Genomic DNA, 22,092 nt, shown 5'->3' on the forward strand with positions numbered 1-22,092 from the left:
GTATGATAGTACATAGTAATGTGCCATGGTTCGTTGGTGTAGAAGTTTGATGGATAGGTAGAATGCATATACTGGGCAGCGGTTCGAGACCTCTTGAAGCTTATTTTTTTAATTTGTTTAAATTTTTATTTTTAAATCCTTTTAAATGAAAACTACCCATATTCATATGAGTCACTATATAGAAATTGCTTTCTAATCTACCATACTCTCTCCATTCATATTAATTCTTCTCATTTTCATACATATATTTTTTTATAGCTCGTATATAATCATAAATTATTTAGTATTAAAAAGCGATAATCTAAATAGTACTCCATCCGCTTTTATATATTTGTTTTATTTCTCTATGCGCGGAGATTTAGGAGAAATTAGAGAAAGTCAGAAAGTAATAACATAAAGAGGTAGTTGGGTTAGTAGAAAGTAAATTAGAAAAGAGAGAATCCAAAGTTAATTAAAAAAAAAATCATTTTATTAGATCCCACTAGTTAAGAGAAGTGAAATAAATATTGTAAAAACTTTCGAGATAAGGAAATGGAGCAAGACAACAAGTATTTTAAAACGGCCGGAAATGAAAAGTGGAGCAAGCATTTTAAAACGGAGGAAGTATATTATATTATATAACGACTAATGTATGAGTTCTAGTTATTTACTGTTTTTTAATACGTTATCTAATGCGTAGTGCTACCCCTAACTAGAAATCCTGGATCCGCCACTGTTGCGTAAGGAGTAATTTATTTAAAGGAAGGGATATTACATATATACATTCATTGATTAACACGTATGTCGTATTTTATAATTACAATTATTTATCATCAACAATTTCAATTGCTTTATTAATAACAAAGCATTCATCATAAGAACATCGGTCTTCTTTCATTTCTGCAGTGAAATCCAATAAAACCTTGATAGATTGCAACTCATTCACAATCAAAGATAATTGATCTTGCACCATTTCACCCCTTGTAACCTCTTCTTCAAGTTCGATTATCTTTTTGTGGGAACACTCTAATCGACTCTTAGTTGATTGTAACTCTAAATTACTAAACGAAAGTTCATTTTGTACCTTCTTTAACTCTGTAACAACATCCTCAGTTTCCTTTCGCGGAGTCAATAGTTGAGACTCGAGCTGCAATATGTTCTTGCTCGACGTTGCTAACTCGATATTAGTTGCGAAAACTTGATCTTGCAAACTTTGAAGCTTTACTTTCAAATCTTTGTTTTCTTTCTCACTACTAAGAAGTTGTTCCTTCGAAAAATCCAACATATATTTTGTAGAATTTAACTCAGAATTAGCAGAGGAAAGTTGGTTTTGTACCTTTTGAAGTTCCAATTCCATGCTTTTAAAATCCATCTTGTTAAAATCAGAAACCCTATCTCTTTGAAGTTGTTTCAACTCCTCTTTGGATAACTCGAATTTGATCTGCATAGCTTCCAACTCAAATTCTTTAACAGAAAGCTGACTATACACCTTTTGTAACTCTGCTTCCTTATCAAGTTGCTCCTTTCGACAATCCGAAAGCTGGCACGTAAGGTTTTCCGTCTCCTTCTTTGAGACTTCCCAACCATCCTTGTTCGCGACAGCTTCACCCTTAGTAAATTCAAGTTGGCTACTCATGGCTGTCAATTCTTCATCCTTCTGATGTTGTTGCTTTCGCAATGTATAATTGATCGAGTTTGGAACAAAAACACCAAAGGAAGACCAATCAAAGATAACATTCTGAATTGGACGATAAATGCCCTTTCCTGTCACATTAATATAGCATGCACCATTACAATCAACAAATATTTTTCCAGCATTTGACCTCAATAGAAGAGAGGTATGCAACCTTTCGCGAACAGAATCTTGTATCTCCGTTCCATATATGATCAATTTATCTTTTCTTAGATCTATATCGCGGAGAAAACTGTTACTTGACTCCCCTTTTATGGTATACATTTTAAAAACATATGATCCTTCTTCGACCATAGCTGAAATGTAAGTATCAGGGGTTTCGTCTAGCTTGTATATGCTCATTTTTTTGATTTAGAACACTAATAAGACTGATTATTGGTGAAAAATGAAATATCAATGAAACAAAACTAAAAGGCAACAAAATCTAGCAAAGAAATGTAGTGTGGTTTAATTTTTTGGACTTTTGGTTGGTTCGTTTATGTAAAGGGTGGCTTTGGCTAAAGATCGAAACGAACTCGATAGCATGATTAGTTACCACTTACCAGAAGTTATGTTTAAGGAATAAGGATTTAACCAACTTGACAATTATTCCAAACCTGATTAATTGGCTTTGCTTAGCTTGTTCATGATTGATTTTATTTTGTTTGGTAAGGTGGATGATATAATGTTGGAAAGGAATAATATGAAGTCCAAAGTACAGTAAATTTAGGGAGTGATAATGGAGATAGAAAGTCATTCAAATGGAAGCTTAGTAAGCAATGAATATACTCCCTAAGTTTCATAAAGAAATTTCAAATTTTCATTTTTTCTTTTTGGTGAGAAAGTGGGCCAAGCCCAGAAATTTTCATTAACAATACTCATCCTTTTTTTTTTTTTAGTGGATATAGTTTTATACTTTTATCACGTTTGGCAATACACATTTAGCCTCTCAATCTCTCCTAAATTGTAGCCTTAATTGTTGAATTTTAAAGAGCCTTGCACCATTTTTTATGGGAATGTCCCATTTTCTCATAGTGAGAACATGGTATTTTCATAAATAAACCAACAATTTATTCAATTGTATGTGGGACTGTAGACACCCATTTGTGTCTCCCCAAAACCAAACCCGGTGATGAGTACCTTTCACGTCGAATCATAATCGAATGAAACGAAGTGTGGAAAGGTCTAGTGTTGCGGGAAGTTTTATTTCCTTTCTCTTCTCCCTGATTTTGAAAACTTTATTTTAAGAAAACAGCCAATCCAGTTTGGTTGGTCCATGATATAGGTCCAATAGTGGTGTAGTTGGATGGGGCTTACAAAGACCTTTCCAACGATATATTATAAGCCCAATTCCGATGAATATTGAGGAAGTTATGGCAAATTTACTAAACTGGGCCTGGTTTGAGCTTTATGTACGGCCCAATGATCTAGGGGAGGGCTTAATATGATTTATCATTCCTAATGCAATTAGGAATGGTCTTAGTCTTCTAGAATATTCTAGAAGGTTCTTTTCATTCCTAATTCAATTAGGACTTTTCAGAGTTTTAATCAAGATCAAATAGCATTTTCGAAGAAATTATATTATTTTATCTTCCAGTACGGGAAATTTATCAGATTTTCGAAAACGCGTTGAAATCCAGTTTGGTGTCCAACCCCAGGCCTTGGCGCCTGGAACCAGGCTTGGCGCCAGGCGCTAGCCATTGGCGCCTGGCGCTAGCCACTGGTGCTGGCGCCAGCTAGCCAGGGTTGGCGCCAATGCTGTTTTGCGATCGTCAGACTCTGTTTTGTTAAATTATCTTTTTTGGCTGATTTTCTCTATAAATATCGTATCAAAAACTCCGTTTTCATTCACCAATTATCATCAAATATCACCAACTCTCTTCATTCACAAGTCTTCATTCGCAATTCATTCATCTTCATTCATTCATCATCTTCATCTCTCATTCATCAATTCTTACATACTAATTCTTTAGAATTCTTTTCTTTTTTCAATTCTTTCTTGCTTTTTCATACAAAATTCCGCATTCACAAGATCTAGAATCACCTAGCCATATTCGAAGTTGCCTTCGCCCTAGACGTGAAAGGTTTTAATTTCTGAGGGTTTGGTCCCAAATCTCTCTTTCAATTATTTAGTTTAATTGTTTTGATTATTATTTTCCTTGAAGTTACTAACGTGTGTATTTTGTTATTAGAAAGAGGTACGAGGCATCCAAGTAAGTACTTTAATGGTTTAATTGATATTATGATGTAGAAATCATGCTTAGATTGTTATTTTGATTCCTAGTATCATGTTAGGATGTTTTCCTTAATTTGATGTTTAGGGTGACAACAATAAATTCCTAGTATCATGTCTAGGGTAACTTTAATGTTAAGCATGATTAAAAGTACGATGCTTCCTATATTCTTCCTAATATTTATGATTGTTAGTATCATGTTAGGGCTAAAGATTTGATTTTTATGATTTAGTGACATGCTAGGGTTTGTTATTAATCTTGTTAGTATCATGCCTAGGATCTTGCTATGCTTTAACATGATTATGATTATTATGATTATGATTGATATTATTATTATTAATGATGTTGATTATTTATTATGTTGCTTGATTTATATTGTTATTGCTTGATCACCTTTATTGCATGTTAAAGGGAATTGGTACTTGTAACCACGCTTAATACGATAATTAATAATCTTGTTAGGTTAATTGTGATTATAATTCAAGTGATCGTCAATAATAGTTTATTTGTGCATTAATATTCAACCAACATAGATTAAACAGGTTTAGGGTTAACCTATTGATTGTATGTTAGTCAGAAAGTGCACATGAATACGAGCAGAATAAAGTAGAGGCCTATTATTAGGGCAGGTTCAATCTCTTTTAGGTTGGATTTGTACCATCATCCCCGAACCCTTATTTGGTTCATGACCTTATGGAGTTGACGATCTCTTGGATCGTTAAGGGGTGTAACCTTCACCTCGTGAACGGTTTACAAGTTCCTTAAAAACTTGTTGGCGACTCTTTTGCTCTATCTTCTTCCCTTTTGGACGCCACCGTACTTTAGTGTATGATCACAGTGGGGTTCAAGCTAGTGGGATTTTAAAGGCTTGAAATTATTCCCTACAATAGTCATCCAAGGGGGAGTGTTATGATAATATCTAAATATGGATGACTATTATCCCATGTACAATCTAGAATATTCTAGAGTTGGGTATTTGGTCTTATCCATTGATGGAACCCTAGGAAATGTACATTATATATCCAGTACTACATGGAAATTTATCAGATTTTCAAAAACGCGTTGAATTCCAATTTGGCGTCCAACCCCAGGCCTTGGCGCCTGGAATCAGGATTGGCGCCAGACGCCAGCATTGGCGCCTGGCGCTAGCCACTGGTCCTGGCGCCAATGAGCCAGGGCTGACGCCAAGGTTGGTTTTCGGTCTTCAGACTCTGTTTTGATAAATTATCTTTTTTGGATGATTTTCTCTATAAATATCGTATCAAAAACTCCGTTTTCATTCATCATCATCCATCATCTACATCTACGTTCACCAATTCTCTTTATTCTTAAGTTTTCATCAACTCTCTTCATTCACAAATTATTCATCAATTAGCATTCATGCCTTTCAATAATCCTTTTCATTCACCTCTTTTCATCAACTTTCATCAACATTCATTCTTTCTAAACTAACCTTGCTTTTCAAATACAAAATTCCGCATTCACAAGATCTAGATACACCTAGCCATATTCGAAGTTGCCTTCGCCCTAGATGTGAAAGGTTTTAATTTCTGAGGGTTTGGTCCCAAATCTCTCTTTCAATTATTTAATTTAATTGTTTTGATTATTATTTTCCTTGAAGTTACTAACGCGTGTATTTTGTTAATAGAAAGAGGTACGAGGCATCCAAGTAAGTACTTTAAGGGATTTTATTGATTAATAAATAGATATCATGTTTAAATTGTTATTATGATTCCTAGTATCATGTCTAGGTTAATTTTAATATTAAATATGATTGCTATGATGCCTTTTATTTTCTTCCTAATATTTATGATTGTTAGTATCATGTTAGGGTTAAAGATTTGATTTTTATTGCTTAGTGACATGCTAGGGTTTGTTATTAATCTTGTTAGTATCATGCCTAGGATCTTGCTACTATTATGCTTTAATATTAACATGAACATGATAATGATTATAATTGTTATAATTTATGACGATTATGAATATTATTATTATTATTTTGATAATGATTATTTTATTTATGATTATTATTGTTTTGATTTTATCTATGATGATTATTATTATGATGTTGATTATTTATTATGTTGCTTGATATGTATTATATTTTATATTATTTATTGCTTGATCACCTTTTATTGCATGTTTAAAGGGAATTTGGTATTTGCAATCACGCTTAATAAGATAATTAATAATCTTGTTTAGGGTTAACTGTGATTATAATTTCAAGTGATCGCCAATAATAGTTTATATGTGCATTATATTCAACCAACATAGATTAAACAGGTTTAGGGTTAATCCTATTGATTGTATGTTAATCAGAAAGCGCACATGAATACGAGCAGAATAAAGTAGAGGCCTATTATTAGGGCAGGTTCAATCTCTTTTAGGTTGGATTTGTACCATCATCCCCGAACCCTTATTTGGTTCATGACCTTATGGAGTTGACGATCTCTTGGATCGTTAAGGGGTGTAACCTTCACCTCGTGAACGGTTTACAAGTTCCTTAAAAACTTGTTGGCGACTCTTTTGCTCTATCTTCTTCCCTTTTGGACGCCACCGTACTTTAGTGTATGATCACAGTGGGGTTCAAGCTAGTGGGATTAAAGGCTTGAAACTATTCCCTACAGGGACCTACAATAATGAAAAGTTATTGATTTATTCACGAAAATACCCCCATGAAAAACAAATTTCGTTTGAGAAACAGGGAATTTTCCAGTTTTTACTAATAGATCCCAAAAATCTGTTTCTCTAAAGAATTTTTTGCTTTTTTTTTAAGCTTTTTAATAACCTTTCTTTCTTTTGAGAGGAATTTACAAATTTTAAGCAATTGTCATTTAATCATTCGAGTTAAAATGATCTTAATTAATACTCCTTTTTTTTTATTATTATGAAGATGTAACTAAGGAAATTGGTCCTGAAGTTGATTTTGACATTAATTTGCATGAAAATTAATTTGAAAAAAAAAATTTCTTAGTTCTTACCTCTCTATGCAATATCAACTATGTTTCTATTAAAAAAAAAATGTTTGATTTAAAAGGAAAATTTGTTGGGAATAACACGACCTTCAAGCAGTCTTCCAAACACCACATTTTGATTATTTCAAAATAACACTACCTTTCACGTACATCTGCTTTAAATGGTACAAAAATATGGGTGACCGATTTCTTGCAAGTTAAAAGGCGACGTGGCTTTGTTTTTGGGGTAAGTCAAGGATTGACTTTCATTTTTCCCCCTTAATAAAGCCTAGGTGAAATAAACTCCACAACCACCTTTTTTTCCCTCTATGATTCATTTCCCTCCCAGTTTCACACACTCTCTCTCTTCTTCTTTACTGAACATAAGCACCCAACCACAATTGCTGAGCAAATTAAGTTCGAAAAATCAACCCCATCAATTGAGTAGGAGATCGCACTAGAGTGAAGGAAGAAAAGTTGCGATCTTTGGTCCCTAAAATAAAGACTAGATAATGTATTGTACATAATATATATATAATTAAACCATATTGTTCTCGATGGATTCCGATACCGTTATGTCTTCGGGGTTGGTAAAGATTTACCGTCCAATTCAGTACCTACACAGTCAACACAGATTAACTAGCCCGGGGGTTATCCGGGAATAACCACTCCGATGCTAAAGTCAGGAATCTGGGGAAGAAAGAATGAAGGTAAAGAAAAAGTATTTAGAGAGAGAAAGTATTTAGAGAGAGGAAAAGATGGTACCTTAATATGAGAATAAACTTGGGTATATATAGGGAAGGAACCAAGCTGGTGCCACCTAACGACATAAGGTGGAAAACCGACCTTATACGTAGCAGGTGCCTACGTGGCCGGAAGCAGCTCTCCACGTGGCCGAAAGGAGAGCCGCGATGTTCAAGTTCTACTAAATAATAGTACGAAACTTTAATTTCGGCCAATAAACATTGCTGTCGGTATTATCCGGTACAACTAGCCCCCCAAGTGAGGACGTCGGTAAAACCGATGTTCTCACTTTTGGGTTTTGGTTCTTTAAGAATAAAAAATCTCCGATTTGCCCCCAAAGTGAGCTAAGCACCGATAGTACTTTGGTCAATTGAATAAGCGGATTTAAGAATAAAAAATCTCCGATTTGCCCCCAAAGTGAGCTAAGTACCAATAGTACTTTACTTGGAGCAAAGGGACTTTAATTATCTCTATGCAAATAAGATTTTGAAAATTTGAAAATTAAAAATATGTTTTTCCTAAATAATAGTACAAGTTGGAAATGGGCGGGAAATTTCTAGAGTTGTAGTGGAACACGTGTTGCGAGAATAAACAGGCGTGTAATGATGTGTCGTAATTACCACCGTAAGATATCATGCAATAAATGTCAAATAAAAAAAGGTTACTTACTGAGTATATATATATATATATATATAGAAAATGAGAAAATGAACGGTTTATATTTTTAACTAGGTTTTCAAAAAGGCAAAACATCGAAGTAAAAAATTCCATCGTGTTTCTTCGTCGTCTCCAAATCGCAAACCAGGGTACTTCCTTAAATTCTGCTGAAGTGGTGGCAATTTTCCCTTTCTATAGTTCAGCGGCTTGACTAGTGCCTTGCAGAGGTAAAAAACTCAAACTATTGTCCTGTATTTAGTATTTTGAATTTCTGGTGTGCTTCGTATGCGTGTATGGTGGGTTGTTGGTTGTTTTGGTGTCTTGTGTGTTTATGCCTGAAATTGTAAAAAATTATACTACGGGTAAAGCCAGTGTGGCTGACCCGTTTACACACTTGTCCTCAGCGCCAGAGAAGGAATCTGAGAAGCTTTCTTAGCCTGTTGGTAGTACTTTATTAGAAGACGTTGACATTGTGGAGGTTGAATCCATCAGCATACTTGACGAAAGTGAATCTGACATTCTTATTGACGAGTACGGTTCTAATCTTGGGAAAATAAGTGTTAAAAATTCAGAAATTCCGAGATCCAAGCGCCCAAATATCGGTTCTGATCAGGCCGAAAGCTCTCTTAGACATCCTGGGAAAGAATTGGTAGAAGAGGCCGAGACCCAAGGGTCTGATGTTCGATCCGAGGATGTTGCATCCATCGAACGGAGTATAGAGTCTGACAGAGAAGAGGATGAAGAAGAGGGTAGCAGTTAGGAGGAAGGAGATGTAGTAGGTGAAGAAGATGAGGAAGCCGATATTAGCAGTGAAACTGACGAGGAAATTAACGAGGACATCAATATCGGTGAACAAGTAATTGCCGAGGAAAGCCTTAATGAGGGCTATAATTCAGAAGATGACGACGCTGTTTATCGGCAACCGTTACAGCTTTCTGATGAGATCAAGGTTACTCAGGTAAAAGTTGATGATGCTTGGTTAAGAACAGCTGCTGAGAAGAACTATTGCAGCATTGGCAAGAGATTTTTCCGCCTTCCTGATGATTACGCTCTTACCCTCCCAGAGTCTGGTAGCACCGTTGTTGATTGCCCAGAAGGGCATATTGCTGTTTATGCTAAGCATTTTTAGTTTGGTCTACGTTTTCCACTTCATCCCTTTATTGAAAAAATATTTAAAGCTTGGAATGTTTGTATTGCACAATTGACACCGACAACCATTCGTAATGTTATGTCATTAGTTTGGGTCATGATATATATGGACTTTCCGTTGACTTTGAATTTGATTCGCAAACTTCACCGGCTGAAAAAAGACAGCCAATCTCCAGGCTGGTGGTCTTTGTATACTGTTAACGGCAAGCTTACAGTCTGGCCGAAATTGACCAGCTGCAAAATGTGGCAAAAACAATTTTATTTTGTTAAGGTCCCTGACACCTTTACTTTGCGAAGAGCATTTTATCTTCCTCATACTAGATTTGATACCATTAGAGATAGGAAGCTAGGCATTCTTGAACGAAGGGATTTTCGGTTCTTTGATTGCATGTATGTTAATGAAGGTAAAAAGATTAAGGCTGTCCTTAGGGAGTGGCTGCCCAACTATATTTATATCTTGGGCAACGCTCCCCTCTCTCATATCGGTCTCTGCCATACTGATGCATATGGTATGATTTAAATAGTCATTTTTAATCATGATTACTTATCCCTTTTATTCCTTTAATTATCATTATTTGATATATTATTTCCGTTTGTCACTATTTGTGATTGCTGTCCTACCTAAGCTACTCGTTGTGCTTGCTGTCTGTTAGTATACAATCAAAGTCCACTGCCCTACATGATTTCATATTTAGGCTGACATTATCCTTTTGTCTGCTTTACCAGGCCCTGAGAAGCTAGACAACGAGAAGCTAGGCTTGCATCCTGACGGCAGCATAAAACGACAGTGTCCCCCAAATCCTAAGGACAAGTTTGATACCCTTCCCAAATTCGCCACTCGTTCTCAAAAAGGAAAACAGAGAAGCAAACAAGATATGACCGCTCTTTCCAAACCCAAATCGTCTGAAGGTCAGATTCTGCTTCCTCTCAGAAGAGGTGGTGGGGCTGGTAGATCAAAAAGGGCGAACTCTGCTAGTGACCGAGACCAGGCTAAGAAACAAAAGTCTACTCCTCCTCCTGATCAACAGACAAAGCAGTCAAAGGATTCTACCGCCGAGACCAGGGTTGTTGTGAACCTGGAAGAGGATGTTATCGGTACCGAATCTGAGGTGCATGCTACCGACACTCCTGCTCCCCCGCCCCTTGTCACCGATACCGAGAAGGTGATCTCTGTTTCTAGGGAGATTCCCCGATCCTTCATTGGTCTGACTGGGTCAGCCGACCCCGCCGCTTTTGTGCCGGCATTTGTATATGACTTTATTGAGGTCCCCCATGTGAGGATTCCTGCAGAAGTATCTGATGAGTTTTTGAACTTCCCTGTCGGCAATGCTAGCGAGCCTTGGCGCCCCATCCTCACTGTGAACAGGGGTGAGTCTGTCTATGCCGACGATCCTTCATCTGGTGGCAGTCTCGGCTGGAGAATGCTCAAGGATCTGCCAACACCGGCCGACAGACCGACTGGTCGGTTTGTGGCTCCTTGCGGCCAAATGATGAATGACATTCTCAGGGTATGTGTCCCATTTCTACTATTACATACGTATTATGTTATTTTGGTATATATCCCTGCTAATAACGATAATGCTTCTTTATGATAGACGGTCAACTCTGCTGTCGGGGTTGTACATATGTACAAGTATTACCAAAGGCAGGCTGACGAGGCAGAGGACGTGTTAAAGAAGGCCGACGAGGAGCGCCTGGCTCACAGAGCTGAGGTTGATAAGTACAAAAGTCGAATTAACGAGCTAGAGGAAAAGGTGTCCGGTCATGACGATCTACTAAAGCAGCTCGAGGATCAAACACAGCTGAAAGCTCAAATTTTAGAGCGCAGATAGACAGAAGGCCGAGGATGAACTTCGGCTTGTCCGCTTGGAGAGGCCCTTGGTTAAGTGTTGGGCCGTCAATCAGTTCCTGAGATCTGACTTATATAGAGATAAACTAATTGACCGGTATACCGACGGCTGGGTTGCTACTAATCGGTGTGTGTGTAAGGCCGAGGACTGGGATGAGGATAGGTGGCAGGCGGTGGAGGATGCTTACGGCGCTAACAGCCACCTCTCTCCTACAAGATATGAAGATTCGTATTTCGAGAGCCCTCCGGTCCTTACTACCATACAAAACCTTGATCCTCACAGCCTTCCTGAAGAAGAATTTGATGACGCCCTTCTTGCTTCTCCTCCTCATGATGACGGTTTAGAGAGGGAGTCGTCCACGAAGGATTAAAGTTTACGGTTTTTATCATCCATTTCGTCATGTGGTTCTTGCTATAGTTTCTGTATTTGACAAACGTTTCTCTTTTTGTATCGTACTTTTGATGTGTCTACTTAAGTCATTTCTTAGTTATTTTGGATATTTTTGCTTTCATCTTGAACGGTTGGTAGTGTGGACATATTTTTTGCCATATCATGAACAGTTTTACCATTATTTTCTCATAACTTGCTTTGATGCCATATTTTTCATTCTAGTGATTATACTTTTGCTTCCCCAGTTTTATGAGTACATTGATTTGTACTTATAAACTCAGAGTAGAATTGCCTTCAAATTTTCACAAAGTTTGATATCGGTTATATTCTGCGATTATACTTGCAACCTTTGTTGACCAAGCAATGGAAGTGGATCAGACTATCCATTCAACTCGCTTGTAGGTGCGTTAGTTATCTAACCATCTCTTTACTTGAATGGGTGTAACGGATAGCTAGGCCGTCTACACTTTACATATCGAAAGTAAGTGGATGGTTCCATGTTGTGCCATAAAATAACGCTTTATATATATTTATGCCATATTACAAGAACTCAAAACATGAAACATACATCCTACAAACAGAAATTACCGTTAAAATAAGTGATCACCACTTATAAGGCTTTAACTAAACTAAAAGTGCCTTAAACATAGTATTTTTTTAAGAACCGCCGCATTCCATACGTTCTTTAACGGCTTCCCTTCCAAGGTCATAAGACAGTAAGAACCTCGCCTTATTGTTTCATACACCTGATATGGTCCTTCCCAGTTGGCAGTAAGCTTGCCGTCAACATTTCCTTTACCCGTTGCTGCTGTCCTTCGTAGCACTAAATCTCCGTCTTCTAATGGCCTATAATTGACTCGTTTGTTGTATGCCTTACTCATCTTTTCTTTATATGCCGCCGATTTAATTTCAGCCGTTAACCTGATTTCTGGTAGGAAATCTAGTTGCTGGCGTAACAACATGTCATTTTGGTTTTCACAGAAATTTTGAACTCGGAATGTTGGAAGGCCCACTTCTGCCGGTATAACCGCTTCGGAGCCGAAAGCAAGGTTATACGTTGATTCACCAGTTGTTTCCTTTGTTGTCGTTCTATTTGCCCATAATATTTCTGGCACTATGTCTCCCCCACAGCCCCTTGGCATCTTCAACTTTCTTTTTTATAGCATTTAGAATTTGCTTGTTTGCAGCTTCCGCTTGACCATTAGACTGAGGATGACAAACCGTGGCATAGGCGAACTTCACTTTATATATAGCAAGAAAATTTTTAACTGGAGTGTAGTCGAATTGTGAACCGTGATAAAAAACTATTGCCATAGGCAAACCAAATCTGGTAAAAATGTTTTTCCAGATAAACTTCTTCACCTCATTCGCCGTTATCCTTGCCACAGGCTCTGCCTCTATCCATTTTGTGAAATAATCTATCCCTAATATTAAGAACTTGCGCCCCCCCCCCCCCCCCCCCCGTTGCTGAGGTGAATGGGTCGATAATGTCCATACCCCATTGTGCGAATGGAATAGGGTTAAGGATAGGCGTCAGGTCGTTGGGGGGTTGATTTATTGCTGGGCCATGCTTCTGACACTTATCGCACTTCTTGGCATAGGCTATTGCATCTGCATTCATAGTCGGCCAATAATATCCTCTTTTCATTGCCTCCAAAGACATTGATCGGCCACTTGAATGATTTCCGCAATCTCCCTCGTGTATTTCCTCTATTAGTCTCTCAGATTCATATGCCGTTATACACCTGCGTAACGGTAACGAAAAACCTCTTTTATACAACATGCCTTGATTCATAACGAACCAGATTCTATCTTTCTTGACTTTTCGTGCTTTATTTCTATCTGTGGGAAGTACGTTTTGTACTTTGTAAGCCAGAACATCATCGTACCACTCACGGCCTTCTATTACACAATTTACCTCTTTCCGGATCTCTTTGTCTATACTTTTGCGGCTGAGAACCTCGATCATTACGGTGCGTTCTAGGTCGTTGAAGGCAGAACTTGCAAGTTTCGCCAGTGCATCCGCTTGTGTATTTTCGGCACGAGGTATTAGTTTGATTACAAAGTGATCAAGGGTTGTTGCTATTTTTTTAGTTCAGCCAAGTAGGCTATCATTGATGGTTCACGGGCCTCACAGTCGCCACTGAAGTGGCTGGCTACCAGCTGTGAATCCGTGGATAACTCCACCCTCCTGGCTTCTGCAACTATGCATAGTTGAACTCCTGCCAGTGCTGCTTCGTATTCGGCCTCATTGTTAGAAGCCTTAAACTTGAACCTTAACGCATATTCAAATATGTCCCCTTGTGGGGACGTCATGATGATACCTGCTCCCGATCCAGTTGAAGCCGAGGAGCCGTCAACAGACACCTTCCAGATACCGACTTCATCGTCCTCTTCAGTATAAGAAGTCTGAACAATGAAGTCAGATAAGGCCTGAGCTTTGATTGACATTCTAGGCTTATAAATTAACACATACTCCGATAACTCAATGGCCCATTTAAGCAAACGACCAGAAGTGTCCATTTTCTGAAGTGACTTCTCTAGCGGCTGATTGCTCAGAACCTTGATGGTATAGGAATCGAAATACGGTCGCAGTTTTCTGGCCGTCATGACCACGGCGAATGCAGTTTTTTCCACTAGGGGATACCTTCGTTCTGCAGCATTTAGCACATGGCTAACAAAATATACAGGCAGTTGAGTCTTCGTTCGCTCTACTAGCAATATTGCCGCAACCGTCTTTGGGGAAGCCGAAATGTAAAGTTGTAATACTTCTCCCGTTTCTGGTCTTGCGATTGTTGGCAGAGATCTTAGGTGATTGTTGACGGCCTCTAGTGCTTTGACTTACTCTGGCCCCCAAACGAAGGTCTTGTTTTGACGGAGGACAACAAAAAATGGTAAGGCTTTATCGGCTGATTTGCTGATAAACCTTGTTAATGCTGCCATCCGACCAGTTAACTTCTGTATGTCTTTAATGGAATTTGGCTGTGGAAGACTAAGTATGGCCTCGACCTTATCGGGATTAGCATCTATACCCCTTTCGCTAACCATAAAGCCTAAAAACTTCCCGGACTTGACCCCAAATACGCACTTCTCGGGATTTAATTTCATTCGGTATCGTTGTAGGGTATCGAATGTATCCCTTAAATCTTCAACATGGTCCGCGGCTAGACGGCTCTTCACGATTGAATCATCCACATATACTTCAACATTTCTTCCCTTTTGGTTCGCGAAGACTTTATCTACTAACTTCTGGTATGTTGCTCCTGCATTTCGTAGCCCAAAGGGCATTGCTTTATAACAATAGACTTCGGCATCTGTAATGAATGCCGCCTTATTCCGGTCTGGCTGGTATAGGCTAACTTGATGATACCCCGAGAAAGCGTCCATAAAACTTAAGAGCGCGTGGCCGGATGTGGAGTCAACGAGGCGATCAATCCTGGGTAACAGTCTTTTGGACATGCTTTGTTTAAGTCGGTAAAATCAACGCACATTCTCCAACTCCCCGTCGGCTTTTTGACTATGACAACATTTGCCAACCATTCTGGGTATGTGCACGGCTCTATGAAATCCGCCGCTAAAATTTTATTAACCTCTGCTTGTATCGCTTCAATTTTTTCTGTGGAGAAATTTCGTTTCTTCTGTCGCACCGGCCTAGCTCGCCTGTCCACGTTCAGCTTATGTACCATTACATCAGGGTGAATTCCCGGCATTTTGTCGGCCGAGAAAGCAAAAACATCAGCGTTCTCTCTTAGAAGTTCAACCAAATGGCACTGCATTTCGGTATCCATATCGGATCCAATTCTTACTGTCCGGTTTGCAACGCCGGGTTGCAACTCGATTTCAATGTTATCCCCTCCTGGTAACGGTCTTGGGATTGTCATGGGTCTTGTGTCAAAGTTTGCCATTGCCAAGTTATGGGTTGGTGGGGATCGTTCCCTCTTCTAGCTACTCTGGTCCCTAGGAGCTTGTCGGCTTGGCTGCTTTAATGCCGACACATAGCACTCTCTCGCCATCGTTTGACTTCCTTTAACACGCTCTATTCTGCCGACATTAGAGACGTACGCCATTGTGAGGTGATATGTTGACACCACCGCTTGAGCATCATGGATTAGAGGTCTGCCAACAATGACGTTGTACGCTGATGGTACATCAATAATTAAGAACTCAGTCATCACATCTCGGGCCCTGGGTCCTTCTCCAATTCTAACCTGTAGGACTATGCTACCTTCAGGTCTCACGGTAGAACCATTAAAACCGATAATAGGGTATGACACCAGCGTTAGATACTTTCTGCCTATCATCATTGCATCAAATGCTCTGGCGAATAAGATATTTGCCGAGCTACCCCCATCTATTAACACACGCTTGATGTCGCACCCATTTATTGACACTATCAAAACCAACGGGTCGTCGTGGGGAAAAACGATACCCTTGGCATCAGCTTCTGAAAAAAGATACGGAGGGAATACCGATCGAACGGGGCCGTTCATCTACCCCCAATGCATTCACTATGTGCTTATATTCTGACAGGCTTTTCTTGGCTCCGCTAACAGATCCTCCATGCACAAGCCCTCCAGTAATTACTTCAATGGTAATTTTTCGTCCAGGCGGCGCATAACCCTGCCGATAAACCTCGTTGTTACCCTGTCGGTGTGTATCATCTTGTACTGACGGCTCTCCTTGTCTTCGGTGCTCCGTCTGTAACACCGGCTGTCTGCTTGTACTTGCTTGAGATCGGTATTGAGATAGATGTCCCCTTCTTATAAGATCCTCGATGTTTTCTTTCAGTTGAATACACTCCTCTGTATAATGGCCAACGTCTTTGTGAAACATGCAATATTTTTTCGTATCCCGGCCCTTTGTTAACATTGGAGCCGGTCGGCTCAAGTCCTCTTTGTGCTGGTTTATCGAGTAGATAGCGGCCCTGGGCGTATTCAGCTGGGTGTAACTACTATATCGGCCTAGGCCTCTATCAGGCCTATTTGTTTTTTGCTGATTTTGCCTGCCTATCCCAGCGGGGGTTTCGGGCGACACGTGGGTGTTCTACCGCCAAGACGGTTCCGCTGATGTTACCTGGTTGCTTGCTTTCAGAAGCTCTTCACTCTTGATGTATTCATGAGCTTTATTGAATGCCGCGTCGAGATTGGGGAAGGACTTCCGCGCCATGTACTTCTTGAAATCACTATCAGCCAAACCGTTCATTAACACCATAACGGCTATTTCTTGCTGCAATTTAGGTATGGTGTTAGCTTCGTTATTGAACCGCCTGACGAAATCTCTTAGCGATTCGTCTTTCCTCTGTCGAATGGACATGAGCTCTCCCGATGTTCTCTGTCTCGCACTGTTGCTTATATACTGACCCGTAAATAATCCAACTAATGTATCAAAGCAATCGATAGATCCGGGCCCCAAGTTAGTGAACCAATCTGAGGCTGCTCCTACCAGCGTCGTGGGAAAGACCTTGCACCACACAGCGTCGGTATTGGTATACAGCAACATGTGACTCTCAAATGCCGCTATATACCTTTTCGGGTCACCTTTGCCGTCATACGTGCATGACGGCATTTTTATTTTTTCCATTTGTTAATCAAGGACCTCTTGCGTAAAGGGTGATGTCCTCGGTCGAACTACAGTTCGGGCTACTGGTCTTGACGGTCCGCTACTAGCCTCATGTCGATAAGATTCTTATTCTCCTCCTAACGCCATTCACGTCCCCTGATGCCCTACTGGCACTACCATCTCCTGTGACGGTGGTCGTAGGTTAGGCGGCGTTCCAGCTTCATTGAACTGGTCCTCGAGGTTGACGACCACAGGGGTCGTCGGCTTATTCTGGGGTTCCTTGGCAGCTGTAGTCTCGGCCTCTTTTCTTTTTCGGGACATTGCCCGCATAACCTTGGCTGTTATCTCTAGCTCCTCTGGAGTAAACTCTCCCCAAGGATCTGGGGTTTCTGCCCAAATTCTTTCCGGTGTTCGCGGTACGTCTGTAGTGTCTTTATAGAGAAGGTGAGTCTCATCTTCCACTGTTATTTCTGGCATAAGGTTTATAGCCTTATTGGCTTTAGGGTTCAGGATGCCGCTACCAACATTCTGATTCTCAGTTTCTGGTATGGGTGTGGTTTCATTGTTTCTTTCCATGACTGCAGGAGGTGTTTTTGGACGATAGAAGTTATTACTATCCCCTCCTTCTAGCGCCAATTGTTCTCGATGGATTCCGATACCGTTATGTCTTCGGGGTTTGTAAAGATTTACCGTCCAATTCAGTACCTACACAATCAACACAGATTAACTAGCCCGGGGGTTATCCGGGAATAACCACTCCGATGCTAAAGTCAGGAATCTGGGGAAGAAAGAATGAAGGTAAAGAGAAAGTATTTAGAGAGAGAAAGTATTTAGAGAGAGGAAAATATGGTACCTTAATATGAGAATAAACTTGGGTATATATAGGGAAGGAACCAAGCTGGTGCCACCTAACGACATAAGATGGTAAACCGACCTTATTAATAATACGAAACTTTACTTTCGGCCAATAAAAATTGTTGTCGGTATTATCCCGTACACATATTATATAACGTAAGGAAGAATCATTTAGTATCTTGATGTGCTGGAGAACGTCAATTAATCAATCACATAAGAGAATGCTTGGTTAAAGGAAAAAAGAAACCTTGGTTAAAGGAAAGAATAATTTCAATACATGTATAAATGATAAGTATTGAACATTGCTAGCTACCAGGCCACCTCTACCAAGTATAGCTTGGTCTAGTGGTAAGGTTTGCATCTCATAACCATGAGGTTGTGGGGTCAAATTGGGGAATGTGTTATGATTCATGAAATAATTGCAAATTTATTCACCTTAATTAATTAATTATTTAAATTGTTATTCAAATCATAATATGATAGGGTTCTTATGAAAATTAGAACTTTCTGCCAATTGAATTATTTTTCAAAATTCAGCACTATTTGCATTAGTTAATCTCAAGATCCAAATTCTATCAAGCATAAATCCATAATATGATTAAAGTATGTAGATTATGGAAATAGCGTAAAAACACAAAACACTAGGAAATAACGAGTAAAAACTTAAAAACCAACATAATTAAGTATAAGTCGTGTTTTGACATTCTAATCACTACCTCAAACGCCACCTCTAAACAAGACCAATATAAGCATATTTTGAAGGTTTATTTTAGCAACTACATTCAATCTCCATTATTGCATTAAATACATGCATGTCATCAACATAAATAAACTCCAACTTCATTTTCATTCCTCGGAATCAAGTCTTCTACTACGCTTTGTGGATTGTAAAACTTGATCTTCCATATCTGTTAGCTTTCGCTTCATGTCATCTAATTCCCTCTTACTAACAGACTGTTGTTCCTCAAGCTCTGCTACCCTTTCAATAATTTTCGAGGTTTTCAATAACTCGAAAACAGTCGAAGAAAGTTGGCGTTGTACCATTTGCAATTCCATTTGCATGTACTTATTATCTTTCTTGCAAGATAAAAGCTGAAATTTTAAATCTCTTACCTCTTCTTTGCAAGACTCTATTATCTTTGCAGCTTCCTTGTTCGCTGCGGCCTCACCCTTGACTTCGCCTTTGACTTTAACCGAGTTCGGTACTCTCACACCAAATAATGACCAATCAAAGATAACATTATTAATCAGTCGATAATATACATTTTGTGATGTTATATAGATATAGCATGCTCCGTTACAATTAACACAAACCTTTCCTACATTTGGTCTGAAAATAAAAGAGCTATGAAGCTTTTCTCGAATCGTTTCGTTTATTTCAGTTCCATAAACAATCAATTTATCATTTCTTAGATTTATATCGCGGATATATTTTGCATTAGATTCGTCTTCGATGTGATTCATTCGAAAAACATATGACCCTTCTTCAATAACACCTGATATGAAGACATCAGGGGTTTCGTCGAGCCTGTATGTGGTCATTTTATGAAGGAGAAAATGGCTTATTTTGATAAGAATTATACAGAGAGATTGTTGAAAAGCTCAATTTTATTTATGAAAGAATATATCTATTTATAGTGTTTCAAAGGAATATCAAAGGTTTTCCAAAAAAAAAAAGGAATGTTTAGGGTTTCTTTCAGGAAAAAAAAATAAAAAAATAAGGAATATTAAACGTTAACTTATTCACTTGATATACTCCGTAAACAAAGATTCTAATGTTAAATATGGAAGAGAAAATAAAGAGAGATGAGGGAAGATTTTTACGTTGTATTTCATATTCCATGTAGTACTGGATATATATAATGTACATTTCCTAGGGTTCCATCAATGGATAAGACCAAATACCCAACTCTAGAATATTCTAGATTGTACATGGGATAATAGTCATCCATATTTAGATATTATCATAACACTCCCCCTTGGATGACTATTGTAGGGAATAATTTCAAGCCTTTAAAATCCCACTAGCTTGAACCCCACTGTGATCATACACTAAAGTACGGTGGCGTCCAAAAGGGAAGAAGATAGAGCAAAAGAGTCGCCAACAAGTTTTTAAGGAACTTGTAAACCGTTCACGAGGTGAAGGTTACACCCCTTAACGATCCAAGAGATCGTCAACTCCATAAGGTCATGAACCAAATAAGGGTTCGGGGATGATGGTACAAATCCAACCTAAAAGAGATTGAACCTGCCCTAATAATAGGCCTCTACTTTATTCTGCTCGTATTCATGTGCGCTTTCTGATTAACATACAATCAATAGGATTAACCCTAAACCTGTTTAATCTATGTTGGTTGAATATAATGCACATATAAACTATTATTGGCGATCACTTGAAATTATAATCACAGTTAACCCTAAACAAGATTATTAATTATCTTATTAAGCGTGATTGCAAATACCAAATTCCCTTTAAACATGCAATAAAAGGTGATCAAGCAATAAATAATATAAAATATAATACATATCAAGCAACATAATAAATAATCAACATCATGATAATAATCATCATAGATAAAATCAAAACAATAATAATCATAAATAAAATAATCATTATCAAAATAATAATAATAATATTCATAATCGTCATAAATTATAACAATTATAATCATTATCATGTTCATGTTAATATTAAAGCATAATAGTAGCAAGATCCTAGGCATGATACTAACAAGATTAATAACAAACCCTAGCATGTCACTAAGCAATAAAAATCAAATCTTTAACCCTAACATGATACTAACAATCATAAATATTAGGAAGAAAATAAAAGGCATCATAGCAATCATATTTAATATTAAAATTAACCTAGACATGATACTAGGAATCATAATAACAATTTAAACATGATATCTATTTATTAATCAATAAAATCCCTTAAAGTACTTACTTGGATGCCTCGTACCTCTTTCTATTAACAAAATACACGCGTTAGTAACTTCAAGGAAAATAATAATCAAAACAATTAAATTAAATAATTGAAAGAGAGATTTGGGACCAAACCCTCAGAAATTAAAACCTTTCACATCTAGGGCGAAGGCAACTTCGAATATGGCTAGGTGTATCTAGATCTTGTGAATGCGGAATTTTGTATTTGAAAAGCAAGGTTAGTTTAGAAAGAATGAATGTTGATGAAAGTTGATGAAAAGAGGTGAATGAAAAGGATTATTGAAAGGCATGAATGCTAATTGATGAATAATTTGTGAATGAAGAGAGTTGATGAAAACTTAAGAATAAAGAGAATTGGTGAACGTAGATGTAGATGATGGATGATGATGAATGAAAACGGAGTTTTTGATACGATATTTATAGAGAAAATCATCCAAAAAAGATAATTTATCAAAACAGAGTCTGAAGACCGAAAACCAACCTTGGCGTCAGCCCTGGCTCATTGGCGCCAGGACCAGTGGCTAGCGCCAGGCGCCAATGCTGGCGTCTGGCGCCAATCCTGATTCCAGGCGCCAAGGCCTGGGGTTGGACGCCAAATTGGAATTCAACGCGTTTTTGAAAATCTGATAAATTTCCCGTACGGGAAGATAAAATAATATAATTTCAGTCGAAAATGCTATTTGGTCCAATTAAAACTCTGAAGAGTCCTAATTGAATTAGGAATGAAAAGAACCTTCTAGAATGTTCTAGAAGACTAAAACCATTCCTAATTGCATTAGGAATGATAAATCATATTAGGCCCTCCCCTAGATCATTGGGCCGTACATAAAGCTCAAACCGGGCCCAGTTTAGTAAATTGGCCATAACTTCCTCAATATTCATCGGAATTGGGCTTATAATATATCGTTAGAAAGGTCTTTGAAAGCCCCATCCAACTACACCACTATTGGACCCATATCATGGACCAACCAAACTGGATTGGCTGTTTTCTTTAAAATAAAGTTTTCAAAAACAGGGAGAAGAGAAAAGAAATAAAACTTTCCGCAACACTAGACCTTTCCACACTTTCGTTTCATTCGATTATGATTCGACGTGAAAGG

The 22,092-nt window shown here is 38.3% G+C and overlaps 3 protein-coding genes across 3 annotated transcripts; all 3 read right to left on the reverse strand.

Moving 5' to 3' along the window:
- Positions 1-12,718: 12,718 nt before the first annotated feature.
- LOC145557799 (uncharacterized) lies at positions 12,719-13,598 on the reverse strand. The gene is made up of 2 exons (XM_081618978.1): positions 13,127-13,598; positions 12,719-13,026 (listed from the first exon to the last, which is right to left on the reverse strand). Exons 1-2 carry the CDS (start codon positions 13,596-13,598, stop codon positions 12,719-12,721), a joined length of 780 nt encoding a protein of 259 aa, XP_081475104.1.
- Positions 13,599-15,570: 1,972 nt separating this feature from the next.
- On the reverse strand, positions 15,571-16,498 carry LOC145557800 (uncharacterized). The gene is made up of 2 exons (XM_081618979.1): positions 16,099-16,498; positions 15,571-15,980 (listed from the first exon to the last, which is right to left on the reverse strand). Exons 1-2 carry the CDS (start codon positions 16,496-16,498, stop codon positions 15,571-15,573), a joined length of 810 nt encoding a protein of 269 aa, XP_081475105.1.
- Positions 16,499-16,672: 174 nt separating this feature from the next.
- LOC145557802 (uncharacterized) lies at positions 16,673-17,194 on the reverse strand. Its single transcript, XM_081618981.1, has one exon. It carries the CDS (start codon positions 17,192-17,194, stop codon positions 16,673-16,675), a length of 522 nt encoding a protein of 173 aa, XP_081475107.1.
- Positions 17,195-22,092: the final 4,898 nt, after the last annotated feature.

The sequence above is a fragment of the Chenopodium album genome, chromosome 9, assembly GCF_948465745.1.
Source record: "Chenopodium album chromosome 9, dcCheAlbu1.1, whole genome shotgun sequence".
Classification (NCBI taxonomy): domain Eukaryota; kingdom Viridiplantae; phylum Streptophyta; class Magnoliopsida; order Caryophyllales; family Amaranthaceae; genus Chenopodium; species Chenopodium album.

Bases quoted from the DNA above. Each gene is read 5' to 3' on its own strand.
- LOC145557799 (XM_081618978.1), bottom strand. From the start codon at position 13,598: ATGATCGAGGTTCTCAGCCGCAAAAGTATAGACAAAGAGATCCGGAAA. The intron at 13,027-13,126 runs GTATGGACATTA...CAAAATGGATAG, and splicing joins TATTCCATTCGCACAATGGG to AGGCAGAGCCTGTGGCAAGG.
- LOC145557800 (XM_081618979.1), bottom strand. From the start codon at position 16,498: ATGTTAACAAAGGGCCGGGATACGAAAAAATATTGCATGTTTCACAAA. The intron at 15,981-16,098 runs GTATTCCCTCCG...GTGTGTTAATAG, and splicing joins TGAACGGCCCCGTTCGATCG to ATGGGGGTAGCTCGGCAAAT.
- LOC145557802 (XM_081618981.1), bottom strand. From the start codon at position 17,194: ATGCCGTCATGCACGTATGACGGCAAAGGTGACCCGAAAAGGTATATA.